The following is a 20,409-nucleotide window of genomic DNA, read 5'->3' on the forward strand; positions in this document are numbered from 1 at the left end:
CATTCCTGCAAACTAATCTGAATAGAGTTTGATTAAAATCTAAATTAGAAACAACAGAAAGCTAGTGCTTAAACATTTTTTAATTCTCTTTTGTTCTTAAATGCCATTAGATTTGAAAATGACTCTATTTGAGAACAATCCTTTAAAGCTTAGCTTTCTAAAGCAGGTATCTCTTGACATTTCTTTTCATTCGATGGTTTTGCTAAACTCAAATAACTAAAACTGACTCCCCACGGTTCAAAAGCCAAGGGAAAAATATACATTCCTTGCAAAAATGTTAACCTCAGTAAATGGATTTACTGGTTGACTGATACTGAAAAACAATTCAAGCTTCATAAGTATTAAATAAATGCATCCTTGGGTAGCATATTTTAGACATTGCTGATGCTTAAGATGACCAGTCTTTTATAATAAAATAAAATTACAGGAGTTAATGATTCTGTTCTGACTCATGGTAAATAATAACAGTAAAATCAGGTGCTGCTAAGTATTATTTCCCTTACTTGCAGGACACACTTTTAGGAAGGAGAAAATAAATTAAAGCAGAAACTCTAATAGTGTCACTGTTTCTTCAGGATTGGTTTCAAATATTTCAGAATGTAAATCCTGTTGACTATCACTGCTTCCAGAAAGTGAGTTCTATTCTGGTCCCTTTTCCCTCTTGGGCTGAGCAGTAGGTGCCAAGGCTAAACTGGAGAGAGGAACTGCCAGTTTTCAGAGTCTGTAAAGCCTCTCATCCAGTCTGGACTCAGTTTGGCTCTCAAAAAATACCTCCCCAATTCGATTTCCCTTTCTTTGCGTTCGTAATGGCCACACATTCACACTCTGAAAGCAGCTCTTTGTGGCTTGGTCTAGGACATTAGGAAGCCTGTAAAATTAGGTCAGTGAGAAGAGTGCTACAAAACAGATGTGGGAAGTTCTAGCTGAACAAGTGGGTGAGAAAGAGGCACCAAGTGTCAGCATGTACTCGCCTTGGAGAAATGGCGGGTAGAGGGCAAGAAGAACGCCAAGTATATTGTTGCTGTTAGATTTCTGGCAAGAAAGCCCTGCAGGATGACTGGTGAAATACCTCTTCTGTTCTACTTATTCAGGGCAGAAGAGGCTCAGAAAACTTACATTAAGTCTGGAAATTAAAACGCGCTCTTAGCTGGGGTGAGAAGCCAGGACCTGCTCTGGAAGCTAATAATAATAATTATGGTATTTGTTAAGCACTTACTATGTGCCAGGCCCTGTACTAATTGCTGGGGTAGATACCAGATAATCATGTCAGACATAGTCCCTGTCCCACATAGGGTTCACAGTCTTAATCTCCTTTTTCCAGATGACATAACTGAGGCACAGAGAAGTGAAGTGACTTGCCCAAGATCACACAGCAGACAAGTGGCAGAGCTGGGATTAGAACCCAGGCCAGCTGATTCCCAAGCCTGTGCTTTTTCCACTAGGCCATGCTGCTTCTCTAAAGGCTAAAGGCTCAGCTGGGTTACTGAACAGTAGTTTGGCAAGAATGGACAATGGACCCAGCCCATGCTCTTTCTACTAGACTACATTCCTTCCCAAGAAACCTAAGGGCCACCAGGAAGCCCAAATTTAGGTAAGTGAGCCTCTTTTAGAAATGCCCATCCACCCTCAACTTCTCTAGATCTATTTCTGATTCCTTCCTACTCATTTTGATAAGAATGGAGAAGGGACTGGCTAAAAGAATGATGAAAGACTTCGGGGGAATGTCTGGGAAAGAAAATAAGCACAGAGGCAAAATGGAGCAATTCAAACATTCAGGACCTTCTCTGACAAACCAGAAGGAAGGAGTCAGAATAATACCCGAATATAAACTCTGGGGCCTCAGTTGCTGTGGAGGAAAATAAATGTTAGTAGCAATAACAAACATGTACATCTGCATTCCAGTCAGACGGAGATGAGCGATGTGCCAAGTACTTTATGGGTGGGTTTTTTTTTCATTTCTGTTCCCAGCTAGTGTTCTTCTAACTCCTAACATAAATGGAAGCAACACAGTGACAATTTCAGCTCTCTGATGAGGCATTTTGGGCTATTTTTACTTCCAAATGTTCAAGGTTTTTTAAAGTTTAATTACCTAAAATCTCTATTATTATTTTTATGCTGTAATTTACCCCTCTGATGCACTCTCAACCCCAAATGGTTGACAGTTCCCAGAAAGCTGAAACCCAAGGAGATCAGGCCATCTGAAGGAAGCAGCATATCATAGTGGAAAGAGCATGGACCTGGGAGTCAGAGGAACTGGGTTCTAATACTGACTCCGCCTCTTGCCTGCTAGGTGACCTTGGGCAAGTCACTTAACTTCCCAGTTACCTCAACTGTAAAATGGGAATTCAATTCCTGTTCTGCCATCTACTTAAACTATGAGCCCATGAGGGACAGGGACTGTGTCTGACCTGACCGACTTGTATCTACCCCAGTGCTTAGAACAGTGTTTGACACATAGTAAGCACTTAACAAATAACATAAAAAGGCATGCTCAGCATTAAAGGTATTTATTTAGCCCTTACTGTGTGTGGAGTACTGTCCTCAGTGCTTGGGAAAGTACAGTGTAATAGAACTGGTAGATGTACTCCCTGGCCACAAGGATCTTAGTTGGAAAGAGCATGGGCCTGAGACTCAGGAGAACTGAGTTCTAATCCAGCCTTGGCTGGATCTGCCATGAGACTTCAGAAAAACTCACCTGACTTCCCTGTGCCTCAGTTTCCTCATCTATAAAATGGGGATTAGATACCTGTTCTCCCTCCTTCTTAGACTGTGAGCCCCATGGGGGACAGAGACTGTGTTTGATCTGATTATCTTGGATCTAACCCAGGGCTTAGTACAGAGCTTGGCACATAGTAAGCATTTAACAGCGCTTAGAACAGTGCTTTGCACATAGTAAGCGCTTAACAAATGCCATCACCATTTAACAAATACCACTATCATTATTACTATTCATATGGAATGACCAAACAAGCTAGAAACATTTTGCTGGATTGTCCTCCTTGGGCTCAATGGTGAAGTTTTTTGAGGAAGGAAACAATGAAGCCTCTCACCCCATTCCAGTCTTTCTCTTGGATCCAGGAGCCTCCATGGCCACCAGCAAGGATGTCTCTGTTTCTCTTTTAGAGAAGCCGGGGAAGGGGCTACACAGAGACCCCAGGAACTGTGGCTGATGCTGAAGATTATGATTTCCCCAAAGTGGGGAACTGGGGTGTCTGGACCACAGCAAATGACGCTGTCACTAGACAAAGCTTAGAATTCCCTTTCTTGATGCAATTTTGCTCATCATGAAAGAAGAAACCAGAAACTACTATGTGTATTATCAGAGTCCACCAAGACAGCACTGCCTCAAAATCAAGCAAGGGTACTTAGTGAGTGACTACAGTGAGGAGAGCACTCTATCATCATCATCATCATCCATCGTATTTATTGAGCGCTTACTATGTGCAGAGCACTGTACTAAGCGCTTGGGAAGTACAAATTGGCAACATATAGAGACAGTCCCTACCCAACAGTGGGCTCACAGTCTAAAAGGGGAAGACAGAGAACAAAACCAAACATACTAACAAAATAAAATAAATAGAATAGATATGTACAGGTAAAATAAATAAATAGAGTAATAAATATGGGCTATTTTAATTTTGAGGAAAACATTTTACCACCCAAGCCTGAGAAGGGCAGATGTGGTCAAAGTTTGGCAAAGCAAGGAGTCTAGGAGGTCTAAGTTATTGCCACCTTTAACCAGTGGTGAATTGGTGTCCAAAAGATCCTCTTCCACTCTTCTGCTCCAAAAAAGTGTTCGATTGATTGTATCGACTGAGTGCCGGCACTGTGCAGAGCTGTCATCAGAATAATTGTGGTATTTGTTACATGCTTTACTCTGTACCGAGCACTGCAGTAGACATGATACAATCAGACCAGACACAGTCTCTGCCCCTCATGGGGTTCACAGTTAAGAGGGAGGGAGGTACCGAATCCCCATTTTACAGATGAGGAAATGGAGGCAGGGAGAAGTGAAGTCACTTGCCTAAGGTCACATAGCACGCTAGTGGTTGTCAGGATTAGAACCCAGGTCCCCTGACTCACAGGCCCACAATCTTTCCACCAGACCTCGTTGCCTCTCATATAGAATGGTTGGGAGTGGACAAGGGCCATGGAGAAACAATCTAACAGCCTTTGGCCTATAACGACAGGGCAGGGGATAAATGAGCCTAGTTAAGATTCTTCCCTGCAACAACCCTGACCAGTAATAATAAGAATGATAATGATATGTGTTAAGCGCTTACTACGCGCCAAGATTTGTGCTAATAGCTGGGGTAGATACCACAGGGTTAGAATCAGACAGAGCCTGTGCCCCATTGGGGTTCACAATCAAGTCTCCAAAGAGGGTGTGCCCATTCCTATCGGCATTGATGTGCTAACCTGCCCTCAAACCTGGGGACGGGACCAAGCTGCTGTTGTGAAGCATCAGTTGGTGTTAGCCCAGGTGCTCACTGTTGGGATTTCACAGCCGTGCCCTGCTGAAATCAGCCCCTGGTTTGCACAGCCTGGTTTCCTCCCCAATCCCACTTGTGGGCTGTACTAACAGTGTGGCCTAATGGAAAGAACAGGGGACTGGGAGTCAGCTTCACTACTTTTTGCTGTCTCAGTTTTCTCATCTATAAAATGGGAATGAAATACCTGTCCTCCCTCCTTCTTAGACTGTGAGTCCTGTGTGGAAGAGAAATTGTGTGACCTGATTATCTTGTACCTATCCCAGTGTTTAACACAGTGTATAACACATAGTAATCAGCACTTAATACCATTCATAGTATACCTTACTTTAATAACTTGTAATTCGGGAAAGAACGTGTAGGTATAGCATTTGGGCACATTGGAAGTGGAAACAGCACAGGCATGGGAGCAGAGGAGTCAAATCCTGGCTCTGCCAGTTGTCTGCCACTTATCTGCTGTGTGACCTTGGGCAAGTCACTTAGCTTCTCTATGCCTCAGTTTCCTCACCTGTAAAATAGGATTCTCTCTTACTTAAACTGTAAGTCCCATTTGGGACATGGATGCTGTCCAGCCTGATGATCTTGAATCTAATCCAGAGCTTAAAAAAATACTATTACTATTTTTTAAACTCTGGATTAAGTTAAGTTCCTAACATGCTCAAAGAAATCACCACTGTCTCCAATTGCTCTTCCCTGCACTCCTACCCACAACGGAAAGGAGAGAGCTCACTTTTTCAGGGCTTTCAGTGTATTGCATTTTTCAAACCATGGAAATGCAAGCTCCCTGTGTGCAGCAAATATGTCTTTTGCTTTTGGTGTACTTTCCCAGGTGATTATTATAGTGCATTGCGTCCAGTAGGTTCTCAATAAATACCATAACTACTATAACATCTGCATAAAGCAGTGTGGCTCAGCAGCAAGAGCACAGGCTTAGGAGTCAGAGGTCCTGGGTTCTAATCTTGGCTCTGCCACATGTCTGCTGTGTGACCTTGGGCAAGTCACTTAAATTCTCTAAGCCTCAGTTACCTCATCTGTAAAATGGGGATGAAGACTGTGAGCCCCACGTGGGACAATCTGATCAGCTCGTATCCCCCCAATGCTTAGAAAAGTGTTTCACACATAGTAAGCACTTAACAAATGCCATCATTATTATAATTTAAAAGAAAAAAAGAAGTGGACTTTTAATTCTTGTTTATATTTTCTAAAAAGAGGCATGGATAGGTCAGGGGATTATTTCATTTGTTCTCAATAATGCAGTTCAGTTTAGGATCCTGAAACTTCAGACATCTACAAAAAGTACAAACTCCAAATGTTTCTACCAGGCCCCTTCCAAATATTTAGTCATTGAATAGTCACTGTATCTGGTCCCTAAGTAAGCCACAACTTACTTTCTGCTGGCTCTTAACTGGAGGCAGAACACGCAATCAGGTAATGGGATTTCCAAATCCAGTCCAGGTTCAAGCATGTACTGTTCTCCTCTGCCATTTTGTAACTGAAAAAACTCCCTTGCCAGATAGTCTCAGCAATGGGGGAGGATGAATGGGGCCAGGTAAAGGCATGAAGAAACTTCTTAAAAACTGTTGGTAAGCCCCTCACGTTTGCTTTGTGAATTTTATTTTTCACATTCAACACCATCATTCTGACCTCACCCACTGCTAAACAAGCCGGCGATTGCCATATTCCAGTTGTGTCAAATTCCTGAAATAGCCAGGCACAAAAGATCTACAGTCCAGTGCAAAACACCCACTAGATTGTAAGTTCTTTGTGGTCAGGGAATGTGTGCTTCTAGTGTACTTTCCCAGCCTGTACAACTGTGAGTTGCACTCAGTGAGAGCTTCAATAAATACCATTACTACTATTATGATTCATCTTCCTTACAATGCACCCTCCTTACAGAAAGATGTTAGAAATTCAGTCCAAGCCCCCAGCAATGGTTTCCTGTGAACTGGCAAATAAAAGGGCTCCCTCTAGAGAGTAGCTGAAGCTGCCCTCAATCTGAGCCTGGAGGGGAAGGGGGAAGGGGTATAGGGTCATCTCTTTAGGGGTTGCCAAGGGCATCCATTAAGAAAACTGAGCTCCTGCAGCTTCAGTTTATAAATTAAGAGCTGCAGAGCTTGGCAGAAAGGGAGGTTTCTTTTTTGGCAGCCACGACTACCACTTCTGTTTTATGTGACTCAAATGCTGAAAAGAGAGTCTATGGCTAAGGTCCATTTTGTGCATTATCAGACTCTTGACATTTGTGCAGTGTTCTGAGATCTAAGTTTCACAGAGAATGCCTATGTTTCTGCACAGCCATTTTTCCCCCCTTCCTCCCCATGTCTCCACACCTCCTAGTCTTCCCCCAGAGAGGTGCATTAAGCTGGGAGGCTATTCGCTGCCAGGCTTCTATCCCCCTTGTTGCAATGCAGAGACCCTCACTGTGGGGTAAATTACTCCAGATCACAAACACATGCAAGGCTCGCTTCTTTCCTGACTCGTTTTTGGCAGCCAGGAAACAGCGGTTTCATCCCCAAATGTGTTTCCCATTCCCCAAAAAAAAAAAAAAAAAAAAAAAAAAAAGGATCGATGGGGCAGAGTGTGATACCGGCCACAGGCTGCTGACTGGCAGCCAACCCCCTTCCCCACTGTGACTCCACAGTGCTGCTCGGAAAAGGCAGAAGGAACTGTGGAGCAGAACGCCCCTCCCAATCCTCAATGCCACACATCTGAGCTTTCCAAAAACACTAGGGGTACACTGACGGGGGATGAAGGGTGGGGGGTGGGAGGGAGAGGGAGAGAGAGTTCATGCACATCCCTGGCATACAAAAATAAGTAGAGAAGAACAATGAAGCCCTGTAAGCCTTTGGCTATCAGGTTGCCCAGTTGATTCTGCAGCTGTGCAGCCATCCTTAGGTTCAAAGATGATGCTGTTGACGGTGAGATTACATTCATGAGTGTGGGTGTCTTCGAGAGAGAGAGAGAGAGAGAGAGAGACTCAAACTCTGCACCCTTAAAAATCGGCCCATGCCAATCGGAGAAGGATTACTCAGACACCTTTGGATCAGAGGGGAAAGGGTGATCCTACCATTAGCAAGATGTCTGCATGAGTTGTTTTTCCAATAGTGGTGATGGTTTGTGCTGAACCATCCACATTCTCTTGCCCTGGTTCCCCAGGCTCCATTGCCATGCCAATCAAAATTTTTCTTTCACAGATTCTTATGTGTGCCCTCTCTAACTTTATGTAAGTGAGTCATCTTGCCAATTGGGTGGTCAGCGGGTGGCTTCAATAGATGAAAAGCAGTGTGGCCTAATGGAAAAAGCATGGGCCTGGAAGTCAGAGGACCTGGGTTCTAATCTTGGCTCTGCCACACGTCTGCTGTGTGACCTTGAGCAAGTCACTTAACTTCTCGTGCCTCAGCTATCTCATCCAAAAAACGGGGATTAAGACTGTGAGCCCTATGTGGGACATGATCCAACCTGATTAGCTTGTGTCTACCCCTGTGCTTAGTACAGTTCCTGGCACATAGTAAGCACTTAACAAATACTCACTCTGTAGACAGAATAACAAGCCCCAGTTCTTTTAAACTTTCCCTACAGCACAATTTGTCTCTCTTTGCTGGATCCTCTCTATTTCCTCTAGATCTGTTTAAAAGTGTAGTTATCAAAGCTGGCCATTGAGTAAGGGTCTCTCCAGTGAAGAGAATTGTAGAAGGATTACTTCTTGGCTTTACATGTCAGATACCTGTTGATTCGTCACAGAACCAAGCTGACAGCATGGCCTAGTAAATAAAGCACGGGACTGGGAGTCAGAAGGACCTGGGTTCTCATCCTGACTCCACCACCTGGATGCTGAGGGACTTTGGGCAAGTCACTTCACTTCTCTGGGCCTCAGTCATCTCATCATTAAGACTGCGGGTCTGAAGTGGGACAGGGGCTATGTCCAACCCGATTTGTTCATATCTACCCCAGTGCTAAGTACAATGCTTCACCTATAATAAGCACTTAACAAATACCATAATTATGATTATTGCTTGCTTAGTAACAAGACTACATTTCTGACTCACTGATTCAATGATAACCCCAGGGCTTTTTCAGCTCTATTTGTGTCTAGTCAGTCTTTCACTGTTCCAAATTTATGTTTCCTTTTTATGCTCCAGGGCATTAACCTGCACTTGTTCTTACTGAATGCATCCTTTTTTTTCTGGTATTCTCAATTTAATTTGAATTCCGGGTCCTCTCTTCCAAAGGACTAGCCACCCCCTCCAATTGAGTATCATCTGCCAATCTCATGAGCGACTTGGACTAGGTTATTACTAACAAAGAAATTGAGCAGAACCTTGTTCCAAGACTGATGCCTAGGTGACACCACTCAAAATGGTCCACCTCCACCTCTAGTTTGCACTGGAGTCACGAGGACCATTCCTTAGTCATGATTCTTAAGCCAGCTGCGCATCCACTTAACGGTGTTTCGGTCTAGACCACCCAGTTCTTGTTTACCAATAAGGCAGTTATATGGGACAGAATCACAAGCCTTCCTAAAAGCTCACTAAACAACACATTACTTCTCCCCTTGCCTGTGTGGCCTGTCCCTATAATAGAAAGGGACTGGATCTGTCAGGCCCTATTTGCACTTCCCAAAGCCATGTTGCTCTCTCAGAGCTTGTGTAGTTACATTTTGCACACAAGACCACACCCCTGCCTCTTCGCTTGCTTTTTTTTGTCTTGAATAGCCAATACCTCTCTAGTCCAGGACTCCTTCTATGAATGTTGTCCCACAATGTTCCAGTTGTTATGATGTGGTCTTGAGACAACTTTCCTGCCCCTCCTCTGCTCCTTACATCTGTATACAAATATCTCCAGCAACTGAGTTATCCCTTTTGTTTTTTCCTCACTGGAATGTCCCAGGGCTCTTCCCCAGGTGGAAGCCAATCCCAAGCAGATCAGTGTATCACATAAGAGGGAGACGCTGGCTATTCAGAAACAGGAGCTTCTTTAACCAAGTAAAGATGCCTCCAGCAAAAGTTCTGCTATCTCCAAAGCATACAATTCAAGTTCACTTTCATGCTGGGGTTTCTGGTCACCAGAGACATTTACAGTCCATTCTCCTAGAATACTCTTGAAGAACCCCACGTTAGGAAAACGAGGATTATGACACACCATGTCTGACACCACTAGCATATGCACCACTGTTTGTTCCTACATCACATCACGTCCAGACATACAATTTTTCCAAAGAACACGGCCTTTTTCTGCCTTTGCATCCTATCCAAACCTGTGTAGTGAACACCTGTGTTCTAGCACCGACTGAACTAGCAAAGAACAAGTTTCAGTGACTTGGTCAGAGAAGGAGGATGACTTTTTTCACCTCCTTCTTGTTGTAGATAGTTTTTCTCCAAAATCAATATGAACGGTGCAGGGGTAAATGACTGATTGACATCTATGAACCATGGCTTTCTGGTCTCCCGATTCACACAGAACTGAAGATCGGAAGTACCCTCTCCCCAACACTGCTAAAATAGCGCGAGCTGGCTTGGTGTCCTTTGCTCTCGTGGCTACAGGCCCTCCCTACCTCCCATGGTCCGAGGGCTAGCTGTATGATTCCTTTTCATTGCAGAGGGAGGCTACAGTGCCCCCATGGCCAGTTGAGGGGCTTCCCTGCCAATGCAGAGGGCAGCCAAGAATTAGACCACATCCAAGGTCGCCTTCCATTTCCTTTCCCAACCTCCATCCTGACTCTCACTGGCCCATCTTCGTACCTGATGGAAATCGTCAACCTGCCGCACGTAACCAGCCACTTCCGTGTCCAAGAGTTGGATCTTCCAAATGTTTTTGTTTGCCTTTTGGTATTCCCGCATTCCCTTCCACTTGACGGTCATCAGGAAATGCTCCGTCAGGGGTGCCGCCACTATAATGTCAAGCTGCCCGCTGTAGATCAGAACCTGAAATGAAATTCAGCAATTAACAAGGAAGGACACAAGGAAGTTGAAAAATGAAAGATTTCAGGCCATTTACTGCCTTCACAATCAGGCTTCTCTCCAGGGAAATGGTGGCCATATAAAAATAGGTATTTTAGACATCCTAAAAAACTCCAGGTCAGTAGATCAGAGGAATGCTTATTTTAAGAAAGCCAAGCAAATGAGTCCTTGGCCACATGCCAAGGAACTAAAATATTTAGTTTTAGTATATTTTGTCCTTCCCGTTCCCATATTTGTTAGCTTTTCATAGGAATTTATAGTTGTACTCTATTTGGTGGGTAAATATTGAAATAGGCGATTAAATATTAGTGTAATAGACAAAATTTTAGTGGTACCCGGCAACTTTAGATCCTCGATGTTCTTTAATCCTCCTTCAAGCCTGTTTTGTCAAACCAATAATTAGTAAACTGCAGCCTCCTATATAATCCTGATGCTGTCAGTAACCTTGAGCACTCCTGAGTATACCTGTTTATTTCATTTATTTTTTTGAATACTTTGGTTTTTAGTAGTTCTATTATTTTTTACTCCCATTTCTGCTGTATAGTTACGATTTGTGTCTACTTATTTACCCCACTAGAAGCAATTATTACAGTGCTCTGTACACAGTTGGTGGTTAATAATCAGTCAATCATATTTATTGAATGTTTATTGAGTGCAGAGCACTGTACTAAGCACTTGGGAGAGTACAATATAGCAATAAACGGACACATTTCCTGCCCACAATGAGCTTACAATCTATATACTCATGATGGTGAATATGATGATGTAGGCTCCTGTCTCCTTCTGTGCCCTTTTGACTGAAGTGGTTGCCAAGGGAGAATTAATGTGTACATTGTGAAGAGCATCACTCCTGCCCCAAACTGCTCAATGACAAAAGACAACTACTTTTCAACTCAACCTCTCCTCGGAATCTGCCTCTGAACTCACCACATTACTGCTGTGCTGACTCAACTTTGCTTTTATTTACTTGATTAGGCGAGGAAGCTGAAGCCAAGCAACTCTCTGCACAAAAGCCACAAGGTCTGGTGATCAGTGTCCAGAAGGGCAAATATGACAAAGACAGTCAAACAGTAGAGGTGAGCCAGTGTCAGGAATGCCTAAAACTGGCATTCCTCAATAACCAGCTCTCCTCTAGATTGTAAACTCCTTGTGGGCAGGGAATGTGAATATCAACTCTCTTATAGTATACTTTCCAAAGCACTTAGTGCAGTGTTCTGCACACGGTAAGCGCTCAATAAATACCACTGCTTGCTTGATTGCTAACCAGTTTGCAAATCCCAACAGCAACTCTAGTGGCTAGATTTTCTAACCATGGAAAATGTAATCTGAAATAGAGGTTCTTTTTTTCCCCCCTCTCTGATACTTGTTAAGTGCTTTCTATTTGCCAGGCACTATACATGGTGCTGGGGGAGAATTAAGATAATCAGGTTGGACACAATCCCTGTCTCATATGAGGCTCACTAAGTCAGAGGAAGGAGGATTTAATACTCACTTTACATAAAATTACTGAGGCACAGAGAAATTCAGTAATTTGCCCAAGGTGTCACAGCCAACAAGTGGTGGAGTCGGGGTTAGAACTCAGGGCCTCTGACCCTGAGACCTGTGCTTCTTCCACTAGGCGATGCTATTTTTTGGGTCAAGAGAGTTTTCAGAACCACTGAAAAAGAAGTCTATGATTTTTCTGTTCCATGATCTGTATAAATCATATGCTATATGAAGTCCTTTTATGCTTTTTTGCCCAAGTGGCATGGAACACAAGCTAACTCAAGATTCACGTCCACTCTTGATTCCTAACTAATCCTAAAATAATCTGTCGTTATCCCAGTCGGCATTGGGAGGATTGGGGTGGCCGGGGGGGGGGGAGGGGGCAGTGGCACTAGGGGAAAGAAGGGAAATGGGCTGCTTCATCGAGAAGAGGAAGAGTTGAGCAAGGCCAGCCAAGGGGGAGACCCAGATGGTACCGCAAGACTTCTGTGGAGAGAGCAATTACTTACTTATCCAAGGGTGTGAGGCTTGGGCCTACCTCCCAGCAAAGGCAGCCCCTGAGGGAGTGGCTAAGCCAAGGGAGCCATTTAAAGACTCATCTTGAGACTACAGCAGAGCCCCAGTTAATGTCCCTGGGGTCCACATTAAACAGTTTGGGAAATCCAGGTAACGGGAGGCAGATCACCTGATGGGTTAACATACTCAGCCTTGCAAACAGCACAGCATGGAAGGGACTGTCAGAGTCACATTCATTTTGCCCTCCACCTTCACAGACATGGATTAAGCTCACGATCTGGAGCAAAATTATCCCAAACAAGGGGAGCCTATCACATGCTAATGAAATCCTAATTTTACCAGAAGTTTTAAAAAAAGCATCTGTTAGTATCCAACCATGCAAGAAAATATCTTAAGAGTTAAAATAAACTGAATAGTGGGTAATTGGAATTTTAAGACAAATGGAATATAAAGTTTACAACTCTGGTTTATAATTCTGTTGTTCACTGAAAACCTGCGAAGAGAAAGTATGGAAAAAGTTGATGAAAATTCTGCCAACCAAAGGCTTTTTGCAGCAAGAAAGCAGCATGGCCTAGTGCCCCTTCTAGACTGTGAGCCCATAGGTGGGTAGGGATCGTCTCTATATGTTGCCGACCTGTACTTCCCAAGTGCTCAGTACAGTGCTCTGCACACAGTAAGAGCTCAATACATACGATTGAATGAATGAATGATAGAGCACGGGCCTGGGAGTCAGAGAACCTGGATTCTAAGGCAGGCTCTTTCACTTGCCTGCTGTGTGATCTTGTGCCTCAGTTACCTCATATGTAAAATGGGGATTAAGACTTTGTGGGACATGGACTGTGTCCAACATGATTATCTTGTATCTACCCCTGTGCTTAGTAGAGTACCTGGCACATAGTAAGTGCTTAAATACCATAAAAAAATGCAGTAGCAGCAGCAAGCTCTCACTCTTAGTTGGCTTCCCTCCTTGGCAGTTGGCACAGGGACCCTCTTCAACGAGGAAGTGAGTTCTGTTTTGTCCCTGCTATTGTGGGAACATCTGGATTTGGGACATCTGGAGAGGAAGGTGAAGCACTGCAGTGCTTCTTCCTGGAGCATCTTTCTCTCTGGTTTCTGGCACCCCAGAGAAGAAGGAAGCAAGGAGAGCGGCACAGAAAAGAACCAGATAGCTCCCTCCTTGGTGAATCATGCTGGTGAAATCGAGCTGGGCCAGCCAGTTCGCTCTAATGTACTGTAATATTGCCATTTGTTGCGAGGAGGGTTTCCTAAGCCCATTTTCCAAAGAATGAGAATAGTCAAGATCATATGAAGTTATTTTCCACCTGGAATGAAAAGTAGCTGTACTGATGGATGTTTTGGGAGAATCACCAATTATTAACGATTTCAGGAAAATGAGAAATAGAAAGGGAGGGATAACTCTCTATGTCCTGCCAAGGGAACTTGTCATTTGGGTAAAACCTTGTTTTCCGCCAAAAGGTTTCCCTCCAGCCCACCCATTTGGGGAGACATATGGAGCAGAGAGAGAGCCCCCAGATTTGAATGACTAAATTGGATGTAAAACATTCAAGTGTACATGTTGTTTCCAGGCCTTCCTGGCTCAAGTTTCTTGAAAGACTTAAACATAATTAAATAGCTCAGAACTTTTACATAATCAAAATCCATAAGCAGCAGTCAGAAAAGACTCAAAGATAAAAGAGCTTTGTGCCTCTAATAGAGAAACACATGTTCCCTTTATGTTATTCAGTTTCCAGCACTGCCCCCACCCACACACAAAAAAAATCCTGATGGGATTAAAGCCTTTCCTAAAAAACTCATCCAAACTAGTGCAATAAAATAATTGCATTGTTTATGTGAAGCAACTGCCTCAAAGACCTTGCTTCTACAGAGTCTCTGCAGAATCTCCTGCAGCTGTTTGGCTGAACAATATGGAAACAATTATATCCGATCTGCACCAGTTTGTGGGGCTAAAATCTGGAAAAATGTCAGTGAGGCATAATTATAGTTGATTAACAAAGATAATCATCTATAAAAGTGAAACTTTTCTTGACTTTTCTCATTGCAGACATATTAGTTACCGAGGCAACCCAAAAGCAGCACAGCCTAGTGGATAGCACGCGGGTCTGGGAGTCAGAAGGACCTGGGTTCTGATCCTGGCTTTTCCACTTGCCTGCTGTGTGACATTGGGCAAGTCACTTCACTTCCCGGGGCCTCAGTTACCTCACCTGTAAAGTGAGGATTAAGACTGTGAGCCCCATGTCAGACAGGGGCTGTGTCCAACCTGATTAGCTTGTATCTATCCCAGTGCTTAGTACAATGCCTGGCACATAGTAAGCATTTACCAAATACCATTTTTTTTTAAAAAAGCTCACCAATCCATTCCATCGCCATATAGCCCTTATAAACTGGATTCACTCCTTTCTAAAGTTGTGGTTACTTTATGACTTTTTGTTAACTACATCAGTCAATACTTTTCCCTTAAGAGAGCAATCATCCACCGGAACCCATCTAGATTTCAATATAGGCCACAAACTCTGCCTCCAGGTCTCCTCTTTATTAGAAAGGACTCCTAAATTAAGAGATCTGTGTTAGAAAGGCATTTGCCACATTGAGGAGACAGGTTTGGAAGACAGAATCATTAGTAGAAGAAGAGAGAGCTAGAATCACTCCCTATCCCTGGCAACATAAAGCCTATTGTTCTTGGAGAGAGGATATATTTTTTTTATGCAAAAACCCCAAGAATTTCCAATGTCTAAGTGCACGTAAGTCAAATTCAACAGATAAGAAACAAACTAATAGGGAGGAAAGCTATTTTGCCTCCATCAGCCTGGAAAGAATTTCAGGGTTTTAATGTTTAACAAAATGTTACATTCACCATCACTAGCCATGAAACTGAACTGAACTGCTGATCAGTTTTGTCATCAGCCTAGCTTGTGTTCTATCCTGGTGCTTCTCCGAGTTGATCCTCAGTGCCTATTAATCATCACTTCAAAAGGCATTTAATAAGCACACTGTGTGTGGCATTTGTTAGGTGTTGAACCAAGTTAAACAAACATAACCCCTCCCCTCTAGGAGTATACAATCTAAGACAGATAAAACTGATCCAGACAGATGCTATGACAAAACCTAGGCAAACAGCAAATAAATACATTTGCCATATTAAAGTGCAAGTGTGTTGGTTCTCAGGATCTCCTGTTTCTAAGCCCTTACCACCTCTCCTACCACTCCAACAGAGGAACAGAAGAGCAGGAGAAAGTGACAGCTCAGGGGAGTGACTTGTCTATTTTTGGCCTGCTGATAAACCAGAGAGAAACCTGGCTCCTGATGGCCTGACACCTTCCAACAATTGGATCACCTTCATGTCATCTCTTTGGCCACTAAATAATAATAATTGTGGTGTTTGTTATACACTCACTATGTGCCAACCACTGTACTAAGCTCTTTGGTAGATAAGAGAAGCAGCATGGCCTAGGAGTCAAAAGGACCTGGGTTCTAATCCTACCTCTGTCACTTGTTAGCTGAGTGACCTTGGGCAAGTCACTTAACTTCTCTGGGCCTCAGTTAGCTCATCTGCAAGATGGGGATTAAGATTGTGAGCCCCACGTGGGACATGGACTGTATTCAATCTGCTTAGTTTATATCTACCCCAGTGCTTAGAACAGTGCTTGGCTCATATTAAGTGCTTAAGAAGTACTATAATTACTGTCATTATTACAGGACTTAACAAGTACCATAGTTATTATTATTATTATTACTACTACAAGATAATCAGATCAGACACAGTCCCTGTCATTCATTCACTGAGAAGCAGTTTGGCTCAGTGGAAAGAGCTCGGGCTTGGGAGTCAGAGGTAATGGGTTCAAATCCCAGCTCTGCCGCTTGTCAGCTGTGTGACTTTGGGCAAGTCACTTCATCATCATCATCAATCGTATTTATTGAGCACTTACTATGTGCAGAGCACTGTACTAAGCGCTTGGGAAGTACAAATTGGCAACATATAGAGACAGTCCCTATCCAACATTGGGCTCACAGTCTAAAACTTCGCTTCTCTGTGCCTCAGTTACTCATCTGTAAAATGGAGATTAAGACTGTGAGCCCCACATGGGACAACCTGATCACCTTATATCCTCCCCAGCGCTTAGAACATTGCTTTGCACATAGTAAGCACTTAATACATGTCATTTTTATTATTATTATTATTCATTCAGTCATATTTATTGAGCATTTACTGTGTACAGAGCACTGTACTGAGCACTTACCCATCTAGCACTTATAGTTTAAGGGACAACAGATTATTAATCTTCAATTTACAGGGCAGAAACTGAGGCAAAGGGGAGTTAAGTGACTTGCCTACGGTTACACAGCCAGCAAATGGTGGAGCTGGGATTAAAACCCAAATCCCGACTCCCAGGCCCAGCGTAGTAGATAGAGCATGGGCCTGGGAGTCAGAAGGTCATGGGTTCTAATCCCAGCTACACCACTTATCTTCTGTATGACATTGGGCAAGTCACTTCACTTCTCTGTGCCTCAGTTACTCATCTGTAAAATGGGGATTAAGACTGTGAGCCCCACATGGGACAACCTGATCACCTTATATCCTCCCCAGCGCTTAGAACATTGCTTTGCACATAGTAAGCACTTAATAAATGTCATTTTTATTATTATTATGATTCATTCAGTCATATTTATTGAGCGCTTACTGTGTACAGAGCACTGTACTGAGCACTTACCGATCTCGCACTTATAGTTTAAGGGACAACAGATTATTAATCTTCAATTTACAGGGCAGAAACTGAGGCAAAGAGGAGTTAAGTGACTTGCCTACGGTTACACAGACAGCAAATGGTGGAGCTGGGATTAAAACCCAAGTCCCGACTCCCAGGCCCAGCGTGGTAGATAGAGCATGGGCCTGGGTGTCAGAAGGTCATGGGTTCTAATCCCAGCTCCACCACTTATCTTCTGTATGACAATGGGCAAGTCACTTCACTTCTCTGTGCCTCAGTTACCTTACCTTCGAAATAGCGATTGAAACTGTGAGCCATACATGAGACAGGGACTGTGTCCAACATGATTTGCTTTTGTATTCACCCCGGTGCTTAGCATAGTTCTTGGCACATAGTAAGCACTTAACAAATACCAGAATTATTAATGAACATTATTCCACTAGACCACTATTACACTGGCTAAGGCTACTCCTTCCCACACCAAGACTTCTCTCATTCCCCTTTCACCATCCTTTCCAGACCACTGTTGCCCAACCCTGCTTCTTTAAAGTGGCCTTTTACACAAGTTTCCTAAAATGTTTCCATTAAGTATATTTTATGAGGTGGCAGTGTAACTTGTTTTAAGCAGAGGAACTGAGGAAAAAATAGCCATCTCTCCTCCTTTTAGTCAAGAAAGATCTTAGGGAGAAAACCCCTGTCTGAATGTAAAGTCTACTAATCACTTATAATGTCTTAAATGTACTTCTGAAGGTTAAAATTAAACACAGTCCCTATGGATTTATTTACTGTGATTAGAAATAGATCTAAACCCATCATTGTCCTGCCCAGAACACAAATCATATTTGAGGATGATGATGGTTATTTAACAATGAGGTTATTTTTTAAAATGCATGCACTGTGTAATTAATAATGGATGATAATTTAGTTACCATCCTAATTCTTTAGGCTACAGAGGCATACGGTAGATCCAATTTTAGCCCAGATTAACCTGGGCCCTCAAATTCCTAAAATAACATGACTTTTGCTGCTAATTTTTACACTGACTTGCTGTGGGATCTCAGGAGACTTCTTTTGGAGGTTTGTAAGTCATCGAACAAAATAAATAAATGTGTTTCCAAAGTAATTTTGTGACCTTAAATTGTGGCATTCAAGGTCACGATGAGTCATTTTCATTTTCTCTTCATGTTTGTAAAGGGTTGTAAGGAGGGTGCCCATTTAAAAAGAAATTGCTCAACTTTATTACATCAGTGACAATAAAATACTGACCAGTCAGTTTATAGGCATGGGGATGCACCTACAAATACTAGTTTCCTTCCCCCTCAGTGCAGTGTGTCCAGCAACTTACTATCCCAACCATTCCCACTTCACATCAGCAAACTCACTCAAAGCCGCAAGTAACTTGGAGCCCAAGGAACCAATGTGGTCTAGTAAGAATAATAATAATAATAATCATGTTATTTGTTTAGCACTTACTATGTGCTAGACACTAAGCACTAGGGTAGATAAGAGATAATCGGTTGGACACAGTCCCTGTCCCACATAGGAGTCACAGTCTTAATCCCCATTTTACATATGAGGGAACTGAGGCCCAGAGAAGTTCAATGACTTGCCCAAGGTCACAAAGCAGACAAGTGGCAGGGTCTGGATTAGAACCACCCAGATCCTTCTGACTCCCAAGCCTGTGCTCTATCCATTAGGCAATGCTGCTTCTCATAGTAGAAAGAGCCACTGGACTATAAACTTGTTGTGGGCAGGGAACATGTCTACCAATTCTGTTGCATTGTGTTCTCCCAAGTGCTTAGTATAGTGCTTTGCACACACTAAGCACTTAATAAATGCCACTGATGATGAGCATTGTCCTGGGAGTCAGAGGACCTGGGTTCTAATCCCAGTTCTGCCACTTGCCCGATGTGTGGCCTTAGGCAAGTCATTTAACTTCTCTGTGCCTACCTCCCTCATCAGCAAAACAGGGATTCAATACCTGATCTCCTTCCTACTTATTCTGTGAGCCCCATATGGGACCTGATTATCTTGTATCTACTCTAGCGGTTAGTACATTGCTTGGCCATAGTGAGCACTTAAATACCACTATCATTATCACCATTATCAAAACTGCTCCTAACATTAAAAAGGCAAAAAAGCAGAAGGGACCTAAAAAGTGATCCAAACACAGCTGGTCTGGGATGAACTCTTTAGACTGTGAACTCATTGTGGGCAGAGAATGAGTCCATTTATTATTGTGTTCCACTCTCCTAAGGGCTTAGTTCAATGCTTTCACACTGGAAGCGTTCAATAAATGTGACTGAATGAAGGAAGGAATGAATGAAATAAAAGAGCGAGGGTAAGCTTGGCAAGAGGGAGAGTGATACTCTTTCTCGGCTTTTAACTGCTACAAGGGCTGCAATAAAATGGCACCTCAGTGCCAGGAAAATGGGTCTCTGGATGGCTCCACTACACTTCCCCCCTCTGGGTCCAACCGAACTGTCTCAGTACCACCCCGTGTAATAATAACAATATCTATCCCTCTTGCTTAGTTCAGTGTTTGACACATAGTGTTTAACGAATGCTACTGTTATGATTATTATTATGTAATAATAATACTGCATCAGCCTCCTCTCTACTGCATCAGCCTCCTCTCCACTGCATCAGCCTCCTCTCCGATCTCCCATCCTCCTGTCTCTCCCCACTTCGATCCATACTTCACGCCGCTGCCCAGATCGTCCTTGTGCAGAAATGCTCTGGGCATGTTACTCCCCTCCTCAAAAATCTCCAGTGGCTACCAATCAACCTACGCATCAGGCAAAAACTCCTCACCCTCGGCTTCAAGACTCTCCATCACCTCGCCCCCTCCTACCTCACCTCCCTTCTACCTCACCTCCCTTCTCTCCTTCTACAGCCCAGTCCGCACCCTCCGCTCCTCTGCTGCTAACCTCCTCACTGTGCCTCGTTCTCACCTGTCCCGCCGTCGACCCCCGGCTCACGTCATCCACCTGGCCTGGAATGCCCTCCCTCCACATATCCGCCAAGCTAGCTCTCTTCCTCCCTTCAAAGCCCTACTGAGAGCTCACCTCCTCCAGGAGGCCTTTCCAGACTGAGCCCCCTCCTTCCTCTCCCTCTCCTCCCCCTCCCCCCCCCTTACCTCCTTCCCCTCCCCACAGCACCTGTATATATGTATATGTTTGTACGTATTTATTACTCTATTTTATTTGTACACACTTATTCTATTTATTTTATTTTGCTAAT

At 43.4% G+C, this 20,409-nt stretch overlaps 1 protein-coding gene across 2 annotated transcripts in view; it reads right to left on the bottom strand.

Annotated features, from left to right (window-relative positions):
* Positions 1-20,409, bottom strand: part of CPVL (carboxypeptidase vitellogenic like) — a 120,755-nt gene that overhangs the window by 9,791 nt on the left and 90,555 nt on the right. For both annotated transcript variants that reach the window (XM_038768805.1, XM_038768813.1), the window contains exon 12: positions 10,226-10,408. In XM_038768805.1, coding sequence (XP_038624733.1) covers positions 10,226-10,408 — 183 coding nt within the window. The remainder of the gene's footprint in view (positions 1-10,225; positions 10,409-20,409) is intronic.

The sequence above is a fragment of the Tachyglossus aculeatus genome, chromosome 2 (assembly GCF_015852505.1).
Source record: "Tachyglossus aculeatus isolate mTacAcu1 chromosome 2, mTacAcu1.pri, whole genome shotgun sequence".
In the NCBI taxonomy this organism is placed as follows: domain Eukaryota; kingdom Metazoa; phylum Chordata; class Mammalia; order Monotremata; family Tachyglossidae; genus Tachyglossus; species Tachyglossus aculeatus.